Source organism: Eretmochelys imbricata, chromosome 7, assembly GCF_965152235.1.
Source record: "Eretmochelys imbricata isolate rEreImb1 chromosome 7, rEreImb1.hap1, whole genome shotgun sequence".
Lineage (NCBI taxonomy): Eukaryota > Metazoa > Chordata > Testudines > Cheloniidae > Eretmochelys > Eretmochelys imbricata.
This window is the reverse complement of record NC_135578.1, coordinates 92,691,058-92,713,301: the sequence shown is the minus strand read 5'-3', so window position 1 is coordinate 92,713,301 and position 22,244 is coordinate 92,691,058. Positions and strand designations below refer to the sequence as shown.

Below are 22,244 nucleotides of genomic sequence, written 5' to 3'. Positions count from 1 at the left end.
GAAGCCCATCCAAACTCTGAGGGGAGAAGGGGGGGGCAAGTATGTGTGACTGCTGCAAGACTTCTTTTCCCATCTATTAATAAGATTTCTCACATTGAGCATTAGAGCATCTGCTCAAATACATCAGGCAAGTGGCACTCTTCTCTCTCAGAAGTCACATCATCAGAGAGAGGGTCCTTAAAATGGGATAGAATAAGGTGTACCTTTGTTAGGGCCCGTTACTACAAGAACTAGTATCTAGACTAGAAGTTCCCAAACATGTTCCGCCGCTTGTGCAGGGAAAGCCCCTGGCGGGCCGGGCCGGTTTGTTTACCTGCTGCGTCCGCAGGTTCGGACGATCGCGGCTCCCAGTGGCCGTGGTTTGCTGCTCCAGGCCAACGGGAGCTGCTGGAAGCGGTGGCCAATACGTCCCTCTGCCCACGCAGCTTCCAGCAGCTCCCATTGGCCTGGAGCAGCAAACCATGGCTACTGGGAGCAGAGATCGGCCGAACCTGCGGACGCAGCAGGTAAACAAACTGGCCCGGCCCACCAGGGGCTTTCCCTGCACAAGCGGTGGAACAAGTTTGGGAACCACTGATCTAGACATATTAGAGCACCTCTGAAGTACCGTATATACTCGATCATAAGCCGGTTCATTTATAAGCCGACCCCCCCAAGATGGACAAATAAAAATGGAAAATTTTTATGATGCATTCATAAGCCAACCCTATAATTCAAGGGTCAGCAAACTTTGGCTCCCGGACCACCAAGATAAGCTGCTGGCTGGCCGAGATGGTTTGTTTACCTCGAGAGTCTGCAGGCACGGAGGTAAACCTAAGTAAATAAAGTGTCCCGGTGTTCCAGCTGCTTACCCTGACGGGCCAGAACAGCAACTGGTGGGGAAAATTCTTTTTTTTGGGGGGTGGGGAGGAGAGAGAGAAGATGGTGGGAAGGGATGGGGAGAAGCTGAGGGTCAGGGGAGTAACCCCTGTGACCATCCCCCACATGACCCCATCCCTAGCCCGGGACCCCCACTCTCTCCCCATCCCATCCCTTCCCATCTTATCTGGGGAGGGCCAGGGAAGGATGTCTCTGGCCTTGCTGGAGCTGCTCTGGCAGGCTGGGCAGCACGGCCACAGCCTGCTCTGGGGGGCGGGGCTAAGCGTCACAGCTGCAGCCTGCCAGCCCCAGAGCTGCAGCTGCTTTGGAGGCTGGGGGAGAGCAGTCTGGCCAGAAGCAGAGACACTGGCACCGCCTCTTCCCTTCTGGCTCTGCTGGCTGTGCTGCCTCTGCTTGCTCCCTCTGTTGGGGGGGAAGGGCTGTGTCCCACCTCTCCCCTCTCTATACCTGTTCATAATCTGACCCCCTTCTCTGATGCTTCCCTTTTTTACTAAAAAAATTTGGTTTATGAACGATTATATACGGTAGATAAGACATCCCCTGCTAATTTGGCCTGTTCTGGCTGTCACAAGCAGTTCCTTCTTCCTCAGACCTCCCATTTCTCCTTTGAGAAGGGGACCTGATCCATCATTCTCTAGGAAGAAAGTATGCAGAAATGTTTAGAACATACTGACCCAATGGTCTCTGCTGAATTGCATGTGCCCAATTCATATGCTTTGGAAACTACAAATACAGATGTGGGCATGAGAGCATGTCCTGGGCTCTAGCATATCCTTGTGTTCCACAAACATCCTAAGCCACAAGGTTGATGTATTTCTGGTGCAGTTGCCACAGAATCTAGTTATCTATGGGGTCAGGATGAGACAAGATAGTTCAGCATGAAATCTAAGGACTGAAACAATAGTTGCAACCAGACTATGTGCAGAAGGCACCAAAAACTGCTGGTGATGAGATCAGGGCTTCACACACAGGAGAGAGCTAACTCTTGAAGCATAAGCTCTGACCTCTGCACAAGAAATCTCTAACTGTGCTGAGATCTACTTTGGGTTATTTACAGTATTTACCACCTTCACCTGCAAGTGTTTCTAGCTCAGATTATGCTGCAGAGCAGTAAGAGAACTTTAAAGCAGTCCCCAAACCCAGGAAGCCAAAGTCCAATGCTGACTATCTCCACTGAAAGTTCCAAATACACCAACAAACAACTGCAGCTTGATATGGAGACCACCATCACTTCTGATAATGACAAGAATTCTGAATGAGTCGGCAAGTAACTGGCAATCATTTATTGGATTTAAGAACCCAGATAGGTGCTCTGCACCAGAAGTTCTTATGCTGTGGCCTGCCCGGGATACATGAGCAGGTAGCTGCAGCAAGATACTGGGTTCCTCATCACTGCTCTGGGCAGCTAGATGCAGGTACATCCACAACTGACTGCAGCTCAACACTGGGCCTCCCAGCAATGCTTTTGGCCAGGAGCCCATGATGTTTGAACAGTCAGCAAACACTTGACTAGGAGTTTCCCTCTGGAACTCTCTGCTGGGAGTCTATGCTGACTGGTTTGTGGCTGGAACCTAGCAAGTTATATAAAAGTGTCTGGAGGCAAGACACTTTGACTTAACAAGAAAAGCATCAAAATGAAGCTCCAAAAGAAAGTTCTAGTTAACCATGAAACAATACTACTATCTCCAGGGAAGGGTGCTAAAACACTGATGCAAATGTGCTAAAGCACCAGGTCATTGAGGCAAAGTACAGAGACCTGAGGAAAGCTCCACAGCTTGAGTATCAAGTCAAATGAGGCTTCAAGGCAAAGCTCTAAAATATTCAGGTAAGGAGTTGAACATCTAGAGATGACAATGCTAAGGCCTTTTAAGACAAAAGAGCTGAAAATTTCTAAAGAACCTGTGCAAACTGCAAGACCAAGGCTCCAGGGACCAGTTGATGTTCTTTGGCTAGAGTGTTTGACTGCAAATTCAAAGACAATAGATGAGACCCAATTGGAAAGCAAGGACACTTTCTAAAAGGATACTTGTAGCAGTGTAAAACTACACTGGCACAGGAACAGATTGGCCGCTGAAGAGATAGCTCCCACACAGAAGACCTTCACTGACAGCAATCAAGAAGCAACTGACTGTTCAAGGGACAGCTATTGAAGCTCCAGGGAGATACCTGAACATGGTGAAGTGGTTGTCTTGTGGCCTTGACTACTACTGCTTCCCTTAACGGCCAAAAAATCCTTTAGAGTATGGGGAGTTCTGCTTGTTTTATACTAGAGTCCAGATTTGGGAGCGAGAATCCACAGATGGTGTCTAGAGAAAAAAATCCTACCAATTCTAACTAATTTTATTCCATTTCTATGAAATGTAGTGAGACAACAGTAGCCAATGTTTCAATATGACAGAATCAATACACTGTGCTCTTTATTTTTTTCTTCAGCTGTAGTCCAGCAAAACATTTTATTCCTATGATTGTGCTGTCATCAACAATGCTGCAAAATAAAGAGATTTTAGCATAAAACTCAATGCAAGTTGAAGTTGTCAAACAAAGCAGCTATGCTCATTTCAGCTCCACTGGAAAGACACCAACTATTTTTTAAAAGAAAAATATTTAAAAACTTCAATTATCTTTTTGGGAAAAAGGGGACAGCCTGTGTCACTCTGAAAAGTGAATTATTATTTACTATCTGTATTGTGGTAGCTCATAAGAACCCCAGTCACTGACCAGAATGCCATTGTGCTAGGTGCTGTACAAACAGAACAAAGAAATGGTCCCTGTCCCAAAACATTTACAATCAAAGTTCTCTAAATCTACAATCCAACTAATGAAAGTAAATGTGGACAGTGACCATTATAAAGGAGTCAAATATTAAAGACAATTGAATGCTGGTGTTAATGATAATTTGTACCACTAGTGAAAGCTTCTCACACAAGCTTCAGACTGAAAGACAGTGTAGCACAATTTTACATTTTGTTGTATAAAGAACTGCATTATCAGCTCTTTCTACCAAGAGATGATTTGGAACAAAACTGGTAAAGTTTATAAAAATGAACTCTATATTAAAGCAGTATCACTTCATTAATTCAATAAAAATATACCTTGCTGTCCAGAGATCAATCTCTCAACTCCTTTAATGATTTTATGCCTATGTCCATACGCATTGATACCAATTTCCTTTAACTCTTTGTGGCCCATTTCAACCAATACATCCAGTGTTATCTAGAGCAAAGCACAATATAATTTGTTTAGATTGCTGTATACATTTTAAAAAAAATTTCATGACAAATATTTCATTAGAAAGGATCAATTATAACCTCAGAAATAAAATTTATGATAATTTACTTAGGTTATAAAAAAAGAGTAGTGTGTAGATATGCAACCCCTGGAGACCTGTATATTGTGCAGCAGAAGTCAAATTAGGGAAGTTTTAAAACAAGCCATAGTTATGAAGCAAGCTATAAAACAAGAGAAGATATTTTATAAGTATATTAAATTAAAATTAGACTAGAGTCACATTCTGAATGTTTTAATGTAACAGTTCATCCTTGGCTTTGCGTCTACTGTCTTCCCTAGCATGAAATTTTGCTTTTGAATAGCATAAAACACGCTACAAGTCATAGTAGAATTGCTGTCATCTTCCCCATTTTTTTGTTCAACACTTTGCATGACTCTACCTAAAAAGGTAGGCCAGTGGTACTGCAAGAATCATTTCCCTGACTGGGAAATTTCACTTTCAGGATATATTACCAAGCTAACAGAATAGTCTACACCTTCGTAATTACTACACATAATTTCATGATATTCACTTCCTATTGACTTCATCACCTGTGCTAACATAACAAGAAACAAAAACTTAACCTGTAGGTCTTAAATTGCAAGCGCTCTCACTCCTCCCACTTCAAAAAAGGAACACACTGGTAAGGTTTTCTAACCCAATATTTGTACACAGCTACTCACTTGCTCTCTCTCAAATACGTCAATCAGATGTTCAAGTCCAAGATTCCTCACAAACTGATTTATGCTAAAATCTACACCTGGAACTGAATATAAAGAAGAATATATAAGTTACTTTCACATTCATATTATCTACAACACAGTATATTCCATACTTATGCTTCTGCAATAAGGGGAAATACAAGAATTTTTGAGAGACTTGGTAACATTAAGAAAAATATTTAAGTTACTAATAAGATTATATATTACTGTTTCTGGTGGCACCTAGAACACACTAGGTTCTTTATAAAAATAAAAATACATGATCCTGGCTTCCAAAACAAGTAAGTGTTTAGCTACTAGTACTGCATATTTAAGCAATGAACAGAAGTTATTAAAGCAACCTTGTCCATAAATCATCAGTTGTGCAAATACATTAGAACCTATGATACCATTTCATTGTGTATAAGACCATTCCAATAAGTATTTATTTGATTTCTATTTAAAATCTGATTTATCAGTAAGAGTCTATCCGGACAAAATGCCTGAAGACCCCTGTGCAAGAGTTTTTTTTTTTTTTGTTCTTTTGGCTATCCGTTCCTTATCAAGCCACAGTTGGAAACAGAGATAATAACAGAAGGCAAAGGTAGTTAATGGATAAATTGAAAATTCTAGTAAGAGCTGAAGAGTACCCACAAAACTCACTAAATTAGATAAAAATACTGAAAAAAAAAAAAATTCAACAAAATCATGCTTTATTTAAATTTATATAAACTGCTCAAGAGACATTAATTCACATCTACAATTAGAACAAAAGAAAACCTCACCTTCCTTCTTCTCTAGAACGGTTGCTCCCTCTGCACTGTTTGTACCAACAACTGAAGGGAGTTCAGAAAAGCTACCAGATAAGTTGTCAAGGCTACTGGCAGCAGACAGACTGGATGGGCTGGATGGAACGGAAGACAGGCAATCAGCAGTGGATCCGGTGGTTTGAGATACATTTATAACCTGAGGTTTGTAACAAGATGGCAACGCAGAAGGAGGCATAGCAGCTGTCAACAGCGTGTTAACATCATCTGCCTAAATATCAAAAGACAGTTTATTAAAATGAAGGAAGCCTTCCATGCAAAGTTATTTTTTGGAATAAAGGTAATTAAATACTTGAGAAAAATTAAGCCCAAAGCCATAGCGAATAAATGTGTAAGTAATGCAAACATTTCAACCAACTAAAAAGCAATCTTTCACTTAAACAAGATTTTAAAAAAAACTTGTTCTAAATTAAAAGTGCAATACATGAATGTTTTGATATTTGAAACTTTTTTCCGGATAAACACAAGGTCAAACAAAACTCATTACTAGTTTACTTTAAAAACAAGAAATCCCAATTTGAAGCAAGACGATCCATTCAGCATTACTTTGAAAATGTGAAGCTTTTGATTGTATTATAATAATCTAAAACAAAACCCTAAACAGCCTGCTTAAGTTTTATAAAATGAGAAGGTTTTAATAAAGTTAGACTAAATTTCACCTCTAATGCAGTTTTTTGTGGCAAAATATTATATTAGCCAGTAAAATAGGTAGATCAAGTACCCAAAGTAAAATTAAAAATAGATAAATGTCAATTCTGGAACAAATCAGTGTTTGTTTTCTTTCTCCATCAGGCAGTCAGAAGAACTTTTCAGCAATTTTGCGCAAGAGAACAGAGAAAGAAGATGTATGCGGGTGTACTGGCTTGCATAAACACCCAAGAAACCAGAGTTTATAAATTGTGCACTAACTCCAAATTTGTACTTTGAATAAAAATGACTAAAAGCATCTTATATAAACCAGGTGAGCAACCACTAGCTGCAGCTAAGCACAGATTTCTCAAAAGATCCCATCACTTACGGTGACCAGGTCTAATGGTGTTTGTCCTTCCTGATTTTTCAGAGTAGGATCAGCTCCATGTGCCAATAACAAGGCACAAAGCTGTGTCCTTCCTTTCTGGGCTGCTTCATGCAAAGGTGTGAAAGCCCATTTGTCCGTAGCATTCACACACGCATTATACTTTATAAGTAAAGCTGCTACATCTACGTGCTGGAAAATAAAATATCCTGTTATATTCTGAGATGGTAGTTTAATGTACTGAAACTCTCAGAATTATTAAACAACCCTTTTTGTAACTCATTCTGGATTTTCCTAGAATTGATCTAAATTACAATAAGGTCAGAAATAAACACTAACAAAACAGAAGAGACTATTCTGAACTATAATGTACCTGTGTATAATTAAGTCATTTTCTTCCATAAAACTGAAATAGATCAAACCAGAATACCAAATACAAACTCCTTTAAATTGAAGGAGTGCCAGAGGGGGCTTGAATTCAAATCCCTGAATCTGAAAGCAGCCCAGGCTGCATCCAAACACAAAAGGGCCTTATTTCCTGCTTTGGGTTCACAGATGTCTGAAATCTCACCAGATCATCCACAGAACTGTAAGTGAAATCTTTACTAGTGAAATTCTACTAGTATGCACATGTGAAAAGCAGTTTTACAGGACATCTTTTAGGCTGCTTGTTTTTACAATAGTTTTTGAATTACCTTTCTCAACATAATTTCCAACAGTGATTTTACAAATTTAAAAACTATTGCAGAAGTGAAGACAGTTGAATTTGAGCTGCAGTTATAATTAACTAATTCCAAATGAGGTGATATTATAACACAATGACAAAAGCTTTTTAGAGATTGTCAGGCTACATAATTAATGCCAATAAAAGCATCAAGAAAAGGAGTACTTGTGGCACCTTAGAGACTAACCAATTTATTTGAGCATGAGCTTTCGTGAGCTACAGCTCACTTCATTCATCCGATGAAGTGAGCTGTAGCTCACGAAAGCTCATGCTCAAATAAATTGGTTAGTCTCTAAGGTGCCACAAGTACTCCTTTTCTTTTTGCGAATACAGACTAACACGGCTGTTACTCTGAAACCTGTCAATAAAAGCATCATATCACAACTTTTTACAAAAGTTTCAAACTGTTCCAAAAGATAGTAAGTTAGAGATTCTTACCCCATAAGATGCTGCATTATGTAGAGGAATTAACCCTCCTTTATCCTGTGCATTCACATCAGCTCCATGCTGTAACAGGTACTCTGCAACCTCCAAATTGTTGTAACCAGCTAACAGGCAGTTAAGGGAGGAAGGAAGAGAAAAATCGTCACCAGAATAATTACGATTAAATACAACTTTTTTATTTTTAAATCACATCTGAGGGGAAAAAGTCTGCAAATAAATCGCCAAATTGTGTTATGCTGTGTGAAACCATTTACTACAGCTATGGAACAAATTAATCTTGTGTATTCAATTCCACAATAAATGTCACTTAATCAATTTGCAAAGAGTACTCCAGTGCTATGTTTTTTTAATAGTTCAAATATTTAAGCAAGCACATACTCAAATTCAACATCTTTACTTGAAAATAAAGGTGTTAACTGTCTGCACCTAGACATTTGGCATTGAGTATTAAGATTTTCCAAAATAAAAATTAATGGATTTCAAATCAGCACTGATGTTGGAAAATCTAAATTGTCCTTTTACCAAGAGTTATATTTCTAATAGAAAAGGAGTCCTTGTGGCACCTTAGAGACTAACCAATTTATTTGAGCATGAGCTTTCGTGAGCTACAGCTCACTTCATCAGATGGTTAGTCTCTAAGGTGCCACAAGGACTCCTTTTCTTTTTGCGAATACAGACTAACACGGCTGTTACTCTGAAACATTTCTAATAGAGTGAGCATTAGAAAACTTCAGGTAAGCATCTTCATTCTGATGGACAAGAAAATTCTGCTTCCATTCCTGACAGAAACAGCCCACTTTCGCCCCACCCTTCTCTGTCTCTGTTCTCCAGCAAGTTTTCTTCCACCTTCCTTCACCTCTTCTGCTGAATCCCTCTGAGCTGTCAACCCCTTGCAATCTGCCAGTTCTGGTGGCCCCAAATTAGCACAGTCACTGTACTGGAAGGGTATCAGCTACATTATGTCTCTCCTTGCTGGTGCCTGGTTTTAAGGAGAAATTGGGGAGGCAAGGTAAGCAGGAAGGGTACTTGTCAATAAGGACAGAAATTCATCATTACAGGTGAGAATCCTGATTTGGTGTGTCTCACTAAAAACTCACTAGATTTGACAAAATCAGATTAATAGTTCAGGTTACTACAGATAACATACCTGACACCAAACCAAAAAACCAAGATAAAGAAAAGTTAAGCCACCTAACAAAATACCCTCTATTCCTTTACCAACAGATAGTTAAACAGCATACTTTTTTACACCTTCCTTTTGCGTTGCATATAACAAACAACTATCTAATAACATTTGTGCATTAACTTACTAGTTTTTTAAAAATAGGAATGTTTAAGCATTAGCTGTAACATCCCCATGCAAATCCACACAAGCCCTGTTTTGTTCAATATCTTCATTAATGATCTGGAGGATGGCGTGGATTGCACCCTCAGCAAGTTTGCAGATGACACTAAACTGGGAGGAGAGGTAGATACGCTGGAGGGTAGGGACAGAGGGCCCTAGACAAATTAGAGGATTGGGCCAAAAGAAATCTGATGAGGTTCAACAAGGACAAGTGCAGAGTCCTGCCCTTAGGATAGAAGAATCCTATGCACTGCTACAGACTAGGGACTGGAGTAGCTACGCAGCAGTTCTGCAGAAAAGGACCTAGGGATTACAGTGAACGAGAAGCTGGATATGAGTCAACAGTGTGCCCTTGTTGTCAAGAAGGCTAATGGCATTTTGGGCTGTATAAGTAGGAGCAGTGCCAGCAGATCGAGGGATGTGAACATTCCCCTCTAGTCGACATTGATGAGGCCTCATCTGGAGTACTGTGCCCCCAGTTTTGGGCCCCAAACTACAAGAAGGATGTGGAAAAATTGGAAAGAGTCCAGAGGAGGGCAACAAAAATTATTAGGAGGCTGGAGCACATGATTTATGAGGAGAGGCTGAGGGAACTGGGATTATTTAGTCTGCAGAAGAGAAGAATGAGGGGGGATTTGATAGCTGCTTTCAACTACCTGAAAGGGGGTTCCAAAGAGGATGCATCTAGACCAGTGGTTCTTAACCTTGGATGCACGCATCCCTGGGGGTGCGAGATGCCCTTTCTGGGGGTGTGAGACATGCCAGATTTTTTTAGAAGGTAAATAACTGAAAACACAAATTAAGCACAGGCACGTAAGTACAACTACTTTGTTTCATCAAACCTATGTATTTAACAACATTAGACATTTTAACAATTACTGTAATATACAAACAAAAAATATATCTAGGTTTAAAGAACTGACCTACTTCAACGATTTTTGATAAGGGATGGAGAACATCTTTTGATTTTTTATAAGGGGTGTGAGAAGATATTTTGAGAACCAAGGGGTGCAGGCTGCAGTAAAGGTTAAGAACCACTGATCTAGACTGTTCTCAGTGATACCAGATGATAGAACAAGGAGTAATGGTCTCAAGTTGCAGTGGGGGAGGCTTAGGTTGGATATTAGGAAAAACTTTTTCACTAGGAGAGTGGTGAAGCACTGGAATGGGTTACCTAGGGAGACGGTGGAATCTCCTTCTTTAGAGATTTTTAAGGTCAGGCTTGACAAAGCCCTGGCTGGGATGATTTAGTTGGGGATTGGTCCTGCTTTGAGCAGGGGGTTGGACTAGATGACCTCCTGAGGTCTCTTCCAACCCTGATATTCTATGATTCTATTCACCCCATGGCCCCTTGGAATGGCAGCCTGTAACAGTCTTGGGCCAATGGACTTGTCACAGGAGATCCTCCTGAGGTAAACCATGAGAAGCTTATCGGATGCAGAGGCTGGCTCAGTAAGAAAGCTTGGAGCTTAGCACATCAGGAGTTTGCCTGACAGTTCTGCCTCACCCTGTAGAGTTTAGGGGCTGTGACACTGAGAAGAGGACAAATGGAGATTGCTGTGTGGGGGCTTTAGGGAGGGTGACAGAAACAACACTGTCAAATAAAAGCTTTCAAAAATAATGAGACTGGCTTAAATATAATACAATTTAGAAACAAATTGCACTTTTGTTTGCCTACTGATTTTTGAGCCTTTAGATATAAGTCACCCACCCCCAAATTGGGTATGACCATTTTGGATTCAAAGGTCAATTTTAAAGGGACAAAAGTGCCAACCACTCCTCTGGCTGCTTGGAGAAGACTCCACTTATCCAGGTGCCACTCTGTCCTTCTCCCCATCATTATCCTGCTTCTCCCTCCTGTCCCACTCACATTCTTCCTCCGTGCTACCTACAGTCTTATGTCTTCCATCTGCTCCCTTAATATTTGCTCTCCCTATCTCCTCAGTTTCCTGTTCCTCACATTCTCCTTCCTGCCTCTATTTCCTTATACTTCTCCCAACTTACTCTTCTTGTCTTCTCTGTCTTCCCTCCCATATTCACTTGCTCCTCACAGTGCTCTTCTCTGCTTCTTTGGCAGAACACAGTGCCACCATCTTCCCCGAGGGCAGCTAGTTTTCACTATCTTTGCAAAGAGCAGCCTAAATTTCCTCATGACCAGGCTGTATAGAAATGGTGACTATCTTAACTGATGGCAACCTATAGTTTCAATTCCCCTGAGAATAATGAAAAACACCTACCCAGCCAGTGTTAGTTCCAGTCCCACCCTAGGGCAGAAATGTGGAAAAGGTTCCAAGACATGTTGCTAAAATTTGCCTGTCAGTATATTCTTTTATTTTGGGGGAATGTAATTAAAGTATTTTTTGAAAAAAGATTAGACATGCAAATGAAAGGGGCTTAGGGCTGCTGCGAGTAGAGGACGAATTATGAGGAAGGAGTTAAACAGGGATGAGTGGTAAGGAGGAGAAAGGGGCTGGGGGAAGGGTTGGGAGTTGCAGTAGATGGGAGGGGAGGGGCACTGGGAAGGGAGACATGGAGATGAGTGGCAAGGGGACTGGGGAAGAGCAGCAAGGGCACCTACCAGTCCCACATTCTTGCTTCCCAATGTGTGCACCATAATCTGGAAAGGCTATTTCTCCTTGGAGGTCTGAGTCTCTCTCCTTACCTGCACATGTGTGCCAGAAATAGGGAGGCCACTGCCCATCCGTGGGGGTCTGGCCTCCCCTCATGTGAGCTGGGATAAGGGGGTGAGGCTTATCTTTCTAGGAGTATCTGAGTCCCTCTGCCTACCACCCTTTATGCAATCTGGAGGCTCTGGGGTGTCAGAATTTCTCTCTCTAGCTGCCTCATGAAAGCTGGGATCTGGGGGACCTTGTTGGGATGGGGAGTAGGGGGGAGCGGGAGGTGCCAAAGACTTCTCCCTGCAAGCATCTGGGTGAGAAGCTGAGAATAGGCATACCAGGAGCACGCATCAAGAACACACTGCATACCAACGGCTCTCCAACACTAGGGATCAAGGGAGGGGGAAATGGGAACATCCAAGAACATGAATGGAGCAGTTCATACATCTCAACACTTTATTCATCTCCATAAGGTGTTCTCATTCAGTTGAGACCATCACATTGAGATGAATAGGTCACTTCACACCTCTCAGAGTCTCCTAGGCTTTCAGGATTATCCTGTCACAGTAGTACATTTCCTCTCTAACAAATCTAACCAAGGGCTTGTCTACACTACCAAGTTTAGTTGACAAAACTTATGACGACTTTTGGCTGTCGACATAAACAAAAATCGCCAAAGGGTGTTCACACTTGCTCCCTCTGTTGACAGATCATGTCCACATTGGGGACATCATCATCGACAGGGTGAGCAATGCACCGTGGGTATGTATCCCACAGTGCAGTGTTGTGGGAAGGAAGAGCTGATTCTCTCCAAGTTCTCCCACAGCCCCCTCAGCAGCTGAGAGCAGCATCATGAGTAGCTATGTGAGCTCTCCATGATGAGGAATGGCAAAGCAGCACATCAGTCTGCCCCCCTCTTCCTGAAGCGGCAGAACGGGAGCATTCCAATTATTTGCTCTCTTTGTTCCCCAAATGGAGCAGCACACAGATACTTCCCCAAGCTTTGAAAGGGGAGGGGTGCAAGCCTGCAAGGCAGCAGAGATCAAAACACTGAGCAGAGCAATCAGGGCAGGTGTTATGGGATACTGGTGGAAGACAGTTCTGTGAACAAAACCATCAGGAGTGTCTACACTGGCTCTTCATCGACAATAAAGGAAGGAGAAAAGACAAAAGTCTCTTGTAGGGGTGGAAGTTTTGTGTCGCCAAACCTGGGAATTTTTTGTGACAAAAGTCCCATCGTAGTATGTACGCTCTTGCTGTTTTGTCACCAAAAGGCAGTTTTTGGTGACAAAACTTGGTACTGTAGACAAGGCCCAAGTCAACGTACAGAGTAACAGCCGTGTTAGTCTGTATTTGCAAAAAGAAAAGGAGTACTTGTGGCACCTTAGAGACTAACCAATTTCTTTGAACATAAGCTTTCGTGAGCTACAGCTCACTTCATTGGATGCATACTGTGGAAAGTGTAGAAGATCTTTTTATACACACAAAGCATGAAAAAATACGTCCCCGCACCCCACTCTCCTGCTGGTAATAGCTTATCTAAAGCGATCACTCTCCTTACAATGTGTATGATAATCAAAGTGGGCCATTTCCAGCACAAATCCAGGGCTTAACAAGAAAGTCTGGGGGGAGGGGGGGTATTTTTTCATGCTTTGTGTGTATAAAAAGATCTTCTACATTTTCCACAGTATGCATCCAATGAAGTGAGCTGTAGCTCACAAAAGCTTATGCTCAAATAAATTGGTTAGATTCTAAGGTGCCACAAGTACTCCTTTTCTTTTTGCGAATACAGACTAACACGGCTGTGACTCTGAAACCTGTCATTATGCAAGGCACTGCATTTAGCCGTATGGAGTGGAAATCTATCAACTGCATGAAAAAACTTGTACAGATACAGACAGACATCATCTTCCTTTCCAAATGCAAACAGATGGACATCGTACCAAAAGGACTGAAGGTAAAAAATCCATTACAATCTACATACCACGCAGACTATGCTGACAGCTTGTGCCACAAGCTCTCAAAGAAACTGCGGAACCACCTGATCAACATCCTCTACAGCAAACAGGGAAAGATAAAGAATGAGGTCTCAAAAATGGATACTCTCATAAAAAAACAACCTTCCACACAAACTTCCTCGTGGCTGGACTTTACTAAAAGTAGACAAGCCATTTACACCACACACTTTGCTTCTCTACAAAAGAAAAAGGACACTAAACTTTCTAAACTACTACATGCCACAAGGGGCCATAGCAATGGTTCCCTCAACCCACCCAGCAATATTGTTAACCTATCCAACTATACTCTTAGCCCAGCAGAAGCAGCTGTCCTATCTCAGGGCCTCTCCTTCTGCCCCTCCACCCCCACGAACATGATACAGTTCTGTGGTGACCTAGAATCCTATTTTCGACGTCTCCGACTCAAGGAATATTTCCAACATACCTCTGAACAACATACTAATCCACAGAGACCTCCCTACCAACACTACAAAAAGAAGGATTCTAGGTGGACTCCTCCGGAAGGTCGAGACAGCAGACTGGACTTCTACACAGAGTGCTTCCGCCGACGTGCACGGGCTGAAATTGTGGAAAAGCAGCATCACTTGCCCCATAACCTCAGCCGTGCGGAACACAATGCCATCCACAGCCTCAGAAAGAACACTGACATCATAATCAAAAAGGCTGACAAAGGAGGTGCTATTGTCATCATGAATAGGTTGGAATATGAACAAGAGGCTGCTCGGCAGCTCTCCAACACCACTTTCTACAAGCCATTACCCTCTGATTCCACTGAGATTTACCAAAAGAAACTACAGCATTTGCTCAAGAAACTCCCTGAAAAAGCACAAGAACAAATCCGCACAGACACACCCCTGGAACCCCGACCTGGGATATTCTATCTACTACCCAAGATCCATAAACCTGGAAATCCTGGGCGCCCCATCATCTCAGGCATTGGCACCCTGACAGCAGGATTGTCTGGCTATGTAGACTCCCTCCTCAGGCCCTACGCTACCAGCACTCCCAGCTACCTTCGAGACACCACTGACTTCCTGAGGAAACTACAATCCATCGGTGATCTTCCTGATAACACCATCCTGGCCACTATGAATGTAGAAGCCCTCTACACCAACATTCCACACAAAGATGGACTACAAGCCGTCAAGAACACTATCCCCGATAATGTCACGGCTAACCTGGTGGCTGAACTTTGTGACTTTGTCCTTACCCATAACTATTTTACATTTGGGGACAATGTATACCTTCAAATCAGCGGCACTGCTATGGGTACCCGCATGGCCCCACAGTATGCCAACATTTTTATGGCTGACTTAGAACAACGCTTCCTCAGCTCTCGTGTCCTAACGCCCCTACTCTACTTGCGCTATATTGATGACATCTTCATCATCTGGACCCATGGAAAAGAAGCCCTTGAGGAATTCCACCATGATTTCAACAATTTCCATCCCACCATCAACCTCAGCCTGGTCCAGTCCACACAAGAGATCCACTTCCTGGACACTACAGTGCTAATAAACGATGGTCACATAAACACCACCCTATACCGGAAACCTACTGACCGCTATTCCTACCTACATGCCTCCAGCTTTCACCCTGACCACACCACATGATCCATTGTCTACAGCCAAGCTCTGCGATACAACCGCATTTGCTCCAACCCCTCAGACAGAGACAAACACCTACAAGGTCTCTATTAAGCATTCTTACAACTACAATACCCACCTGCGGAAGTGAAGAAACAGATTGATAGAGCCAGAAGAGTTCCCAGAAGTCACCTACTACAGGACAGGCATAACAAAGAAAACAACAGAACGCCACTAGCTGTCACCTTCAGCCCCCAACTAAAACCCCTCCAACACATTATTAAGGAGCTACAACCTATCCTGAAGGATAACCCAACACTCTCACAAATCTTGGGAGAAAGGCAGTCCTTGCCTACAGACAGCCCCCCAACCTGAAGCAAATACTCACCAGCAACCACATACCACACAACAGAACCACTAGCCCAGGAAGCTATCCTTGCAACAAAGCCCGTTGCCAACTGTGCCCACATATCTATTCAGGGGACACCACCACAGGGCCTAATCACATCAGCCACACTATCCGAGGCTCGTTCACCTGCACATCTACCAATGTGATATATGCCATCATGTGCCAGCAATGCCCCTCTGCCATGTACATTGGTCAAACTGGACAGTCTCTACGTAAAAGAATAAATGGACACAAATCAGATGTCAAGAATTATAACATTCATAAACCAGTCGGAGAACACTTCAATCTCTCTGGTCACGCGATTACAGACATGAAAGTTGCGATATTACAACAAAAAAACTTCAAATCCAGACTCCAGCGAGAGACTGCTGAATTGGAATTCATTTGCAAATTGGATACAATTAACTTAGGCTTGAATAGAGACTGGGAGTGGCTAAATCATTATGCAAGGTAGCCTATTTCCCCTTGTTTTTTCCTACCCCCCTCCACGTTCTTGTTAAACCCTGGATTTGTGCTGGAAATGGCCCACCTTGTGATCACTTTAGATAAGCTATTACCAGCAGGAGAGTGGGCTGGGGGGAGGTATTTTTTCATGCTTTGTGTATATAAAAAGATCTTCTACACTTTCCACAGTATGCATCCGATGAAGTGAGCTGTAGCTCATGAAAGCTTATGCTCAAATAAATTGGTTAGTCTTTAAGGTGCCACAAGTACTCCTTTTCTTTTTTCAAGTCAACTTAGGGCACATCTACATTAAAAACTTAAGTCAGGCTATGTGTTAGGTCAATTTACGGCCATCACATTAATTATGGTGGCTCATGTCCACACTACACCTCACCAGCAGCTCTTCCACCGACCGAAGAGGGGCAGTGTCGGGGGCTGGGGGTTTAGCTGCTCCCCAAGGCTCTGAGCTCCCTGCTGTGAGCCTGGCTGCCCCCACTCCCCACAGGGAGCAAGGCAGTTACCTCCGGCTCCCAGTGGGGGAGCTCTGCACCCAGAGCTCAGGACCCTGAGGTCAGCTGGGCTCTCGCTGGAGCCCCCCCGCCCCACCCCAGGGTGACAGCCCAAGCTGTCTTGTTGATTTCATGGCTCCAGCATGGAGCCGTGAAATTCCCAACAGCCGATGTAAATAACCCAGTGTCTAATGGACATTGCATCACCCTAACTACACAGACATAAGCCCTACACCTCTTATAGTGATGAAGTTATTATGTCGGTGTAGTGGGGCACTTACATCGGTGGCAGCAAGGTTGTAGTGTGTACATTGACATAATTAGGTAAGATCTAAGTATGTACTAATTGTTTAGTATTTAACAGCACTAACCTGCTAAATGTAGTGGCGTTGAATGTCTTCCTTGTGTGTCACGACAATTTACATTGTCAGGTGAACAAAGCTTCTTTACTCGGGCCAAACAACCCTTCTTGGCAGCATCTAGCAAAGCTGCATCTCCTCTAAGTAGGTCTTGAATATCAGTATCACCATCTTTAACTAGATCCAAAGCAGTATTTCCATCTCTGTTCTTCTTTGTGGAGTCAGCACCATGCTGTAGCATATAAAAGGCCAGGAAGATATTAAGTACTCATCTCACTTTAACTATTGTCAAAAATGGAAATAATCAGAATAAGTACTTGTAGATCTTAGATAGCTTATATACCCCATTGGTAATTTATTTCCATTCACATTCAACTTGTGTAGAGAAAAGCTATCATGTATTCCAAAGAATAAAAGCCCACACAATAGTGAAAGGAAGGACAGTGTACCCTTAAAGCGTATTTCTTAATTTAATAACCATTGACTGGAAACCCGACCCGAATAAAATCCAATTTCTTATAGAGCCCTACCCAACACTTCGGATTAAACACAACACACTTATTTAAATCAATTAACCTCCTCTTTATCAACCTGTAGAGTACCTGCAATAGAAGTTTGCAGATCTCGTATTTTCCTTTTGCTGCAGCTTCATGTAAGGGAGTGAATTTCCACAAATCAGCTACATTTACAACCGCACCGTGTTTAACAAGCAGTTCTGCTACTTCATAGTGACCATAGGAACAAGCATTGTGCAAAGGGACAAGACCTCTGAAAACAAGATTAAGCAAACTTCTCTTAATACATGCTACATTTTAGGTTTACATCATTCTGTCAAAAACAGCTCTAACTTTATTACACCATGAATATTCTACAACTTTTCTGAAAACAATCAGATGTTCTGAATTTCTGACTAATATTTATTTTCGCCATTGTGTACTGGTTTCCCTTGTGAACGCATATTTGTCTTCCAATGGCTTTAAATCTTTAACAATCCAATGCTAAAAAATGCTCATTACTTCTTTTGTCAACTAAAGTGGCCTTAATTTTATCAGTGAAGATAACTGTGAACATATGAACATAAGAAAGGCCATACTAGATCAGACCAATGGTCCATGTAGCTCAGTATCCTGTCTTCTGACAGTGGCCAATGCCAGGTACTTCAGAGGGAATGAACAGAACAGGTAATCATCAAGTGATCCATGCCCTGTTGCCCATTCCCAGCTTCTGGCAAACAGAGGCTAGGGACACTTCAGAGCATGGTTTTGCATCCCTGCCCATCCTGGCTAACAGCTATTGATGGATCTATCCTCCATGAACTTATCTAGTTCTTTTTTTAACCTTGTTATAGTCTTGGCCTTCACAACATCCTCTGGCAAAGAGTTCCACAGGTTGATTTGTGCTTTGTGTAAAGAAACACTTCCTTTTGTTTGTTTTAAACCTACTGCCTATTAATTTCATTTGCTGACCCCTAGTTCGTGTGTTACAAGAATAAATAACACTTCCTTATTTACTTTCTTCACACCCATCATGATTTTATAGATCTCTATCATATCCTCCCCCCCACCCCCCGTCATCTCTTTTCCAAGCTGAAGAGTCCGATGAAGTGAGCTGTAGCTCACGAAAGCTTATGCTCAAATAAATTTGTTAGTCTCTAAGGTGCCACAAGTACTCCTTTTCTTTTTGCGAATACAGACCAACACGGCTGCTACTCTGAAACCCATCTTATTATCTGTCTCATATGGAAGCTGTTCCATAGCCCTAATAATTTTCGTTTCCCTTTTCTGCACCTTTTCCGATTCCAGTGTATTTTTTTTGGATGGGACGACCAGATCAGCATGCAGTATTCAAGATGTGGGCGTACCATGGATTTATATAGAGGAAATATGATATTTTCTGTCTTATTATCTAACAATGTTGGGAATCATTAGGAAAGGGATAGCTTTTTTGACTGCCATTGCACATTGAGTGGATGTTTTCAGACAACTATCCACAATGACTCCAAGATCTCTTTTTTGAGTGGTAACAGCTAATTTAGACCCCATCATTTTATATGTATAGTTGGGATTATGTTTTCCAATGTGCATTACTTTGCATCAACACTGATCTTGCCCAGTCACCCAGTATTGTGAGATCCCTTTGTAACTCTTTGCAGTCTGCCTGGGACTTAACTATCTTGAGTAGTTTCGTATCATCTGCAAATTTTGTCACCTCACTGTTTACACCTTTTTCCAGATAATTTATGTATAAGTTGAACAGTACTGGTCCCAGTACTGATCCCTGGGGGACACCACTATTTACCTCTTTCTATTCTGAAAACTGACCATTTATTCCTACCCCTTGTTTCCTCTCTTTTAACCAGTTACTGACCAGGGGAGGACTTTCTCTTTTTCCCCATAACAGCTTACTTTGCTTAAGATCCTTAGGTGAGGGCCTTGTCAAAGGCTTTCTGAAAATCTAGGTACACTGGCTCACCCTTGCCCGCGTGCTTGTTGATTCCCCTCAAAGAATTCTAGTAGATTGGTGAGGCATGATTTCCCTTTACAAAAACCATGTTGATTCTTCACCAACAAATTGTGTTCATCTAAGTGTCTGATATTTTTGTTCTTTACTATAGCTTTGCTATAGTGTGATACTTCTGCTGATGTTTAAAATGCAAATTCTGTACTATATATACACACATCACTATTTCTCACTTGTGTGTTTTGACTGGCCTAAATTACATGATTCAGGTCTTGTAGACTATACAGTGGGTATATTTTAAAGTCCTATAGCACTAGAGAGAGAGTGAGAATTTCTTATAGCATTATATAGGAAGGATTTTCCAAAGAAATATAAAGTATCTCAAATAAGACAGAACACGAACCAGTCAGCAAAATTCAAGGGCTCAGAACTATCACAAAACACAGACAACATCTTTTGAGTACTTACCCTTTATCTTTTGCATGAACATCAGCTCCATGCTGAAGAAGATACTCAACCACAGACACTCTGTTATATCCTGCTGCAAAGTGAAGTGGTGTGGACTGACGCCCTTCAATATCTCTGCAGTTCACACTCTGAATAGTACATAACTTCTGTGAAACAGACAAAACATACATTACTATACATGTAACAAAACACAAGCATGTAGACACTGGTCATAAAATACTGTTCTGCATATATGATTTGAAAAATTACTTCTATTTACCATAACCAGAAGATTTAATAATACTCATTATAATCTGTACATGACATTTATTTTGCCAATGAGTTTTTACATAAAGGCTTTACTTTTCAGGGATCCTGTATCCCTGACAGCGCAAAGAGAATCACCTGTTTCCCTCTCTTTAAACTTGTAACTATTGTCAGAACTATTTCTTTTCAATGAAGAACTGAATAGGACTCTTCAGAAATGGGCCAATATTACTCTTTAAATCTGACCAGGGGATTTTTGCACAGTACGGGGGAATCAGGACCAGGATCATGAATCTACAGCACTCAGACTGAGAAAGGCTCTCCCTCTTTTTAAGCAACATAAATATAGTTTGACAAAATATGCACCCAAGTAAATATTAAAACTACGTGTTCTTACTTTTACGGTATCCACATCTCCAGCCTTTGCAGCTTCCAGCAACTGTCGATCTGCATCTGAATTACTTAATGGGATGCCTTCTACAAAAGAAAATAGGGCTATAAAGAAAGTAATTGTTTGTATTTTTAGAGTTTACGTAACTAGAGAAACATTTAAGATCAGACTACTATATAGTACTTCAAGGGCTACTCTTAAATAAATCAGGAAATTCTAGTCAATGTATGTCTTTTCATATAATCCCCAAAATTTAACTTGTGGTTATACCCTTGAATTCACAGGTTTCCAAAATTGTGTTAATTTGCCCCTTGCATTGTCCTCAACTTTGGAAAATTGCAGAACCAGTCAAACTTCCCTATTCAGTCTCTGAATTTCAATTATTCTAAAACGCTTATATATTTAAGCTTATAAATTTATTATTCATGGTTTTTTTCACTGAAAAAAATCTTCAAGCTATGTATATACTCTCTTACATCTGGCCACAAAGGCAAAACAAAAATAGCTACTATTGATCCTCACTTTTAGCCTAAGAGATTTCTTTTCAGTGACTCTCGAAACTGACTGGAAGTGGCAGGTCTACTAAATATGCAGGAGCAGTTAGCAGATGACAAGCATATAAAATATTTTTTTGCTTGAGCTCAGTGCTATTCCTTAATGGCTGACGATGCAGCAAATGAAACAAAATATGACACCATTTTTTAAATGGACTTATATCCTAAAACAAACAAACATAGTACCTTGTAGTAATTGTTGTACATTTTCATTCCCCATCTGTAAAGCTGTGAAACCCTGCAGTGACACAATTGAGGGATCACATCCAGAGCTCAACAACAATCTGCATGTCTGCAGATGGCCACAATGTGCAGCTCTATGCAGAGAAGTCTGACCAAGATTGTCCAATGCATTAACCTAAAGAGAACATAGAATCTTAAGAATGTAGTTTTACAGGATTTAAGAACATCAGGGACCTTATTTTCACAAATGACCAGGCAGAAGTTCACAATGAGCACTTATGTCAACAGATCTGACCCCTGGAACCGTGAAGGAGAACCTTGATTTTCACTTTAAAAAAAAGTTTGTAACTCATTTCCATGCAAAGGTAACCTAGAAAATATGAAAAATGTAAGCCCGTCACTAATGATGAATACAACAAGCAGCTGGGCTTTTATTTTACAGCAAAAGGGTAGCAGGGACCTAAGGATCCTGCAGCCCTTAACTTCCAGTACATTTATTTAAAATGAATCAGTAAAGTTGGGGTTTTACCCAGAAAATTATTTCACTAACCCTCTCCAAAATCCTTAGGCAGTGCCTGTGCAAAGCAGTCAGATAAAGATGGACACGAATAATTGGTAGCTAGAGGTGTTGGCACAAGTTATATTGCTGACCATTTACCAAATCTTAAGGGCAGCTTTGCTTAACAATTTTAGCTCTCACTTAAGTTGGTACTGCCGCTAACCCAGGCAGCTGCTCTGCTAAGGGTGTGGCTCCCATTGCCACAGCAGCTGCTGTAAGAGGAACTCTCCTCCTTCA

General features: G+C 41.6%; 1 protein-coding gene across 3 annotated transcripts in view; it reads right to left on the bottom strand.

The window, feature by feature from the left end:
- Positions 1–22,244, bottom strand: part of TNKS2 (tankyrase 2) — a 68,820-nt gene that overhangs the window by 12,698 nt on the left and 33,878 nt on the right. For 2 of the 3 annotated variants that reach the window (XM_077822499.1, XM_077822497.1), the window contains exons 12-21: positions 21,452–21,623; positions 20,718–20,797; positions 20,075–20,220; positions 17,749–17,914; positions 17,159–17,378; positions 7,853–7,962; positions 6,694–6,882; positions 5,634–5,886; positions 4,831–4,913; positions 3,972–4,092 (exon numbers count right to left, since the gene is read on the bottom strand). In XM_077822499.1, coding sequence (XP_077678625.1) covers positions 3,972–4,092; positions 4,831–4,913; positions 5,634–5,886; positions 6,694–6,882; positions 7,853–7,962; positions 17,159–17,378; positions 17,749–17,914; positions 20,075–20,220; positions 20,718–20,797; positions 21,452–21,623 — 1,540 coding nt within the window. The remainder of the gene's footprint in view (positions 1–3,971; positions 4,093–4,830; positions 4,914–5,633; positions 5,887–6,693; positions 6,883–7,852; positions 7,963–17,158; positions 17,379–17,748; positions 17,915–20,074; positions 20,221–20,717; positions 20,798–21,451; positions 21,624–22,244) is intronic. The other variant, XM_077822498.1, reaches the window with a different exon arrangement.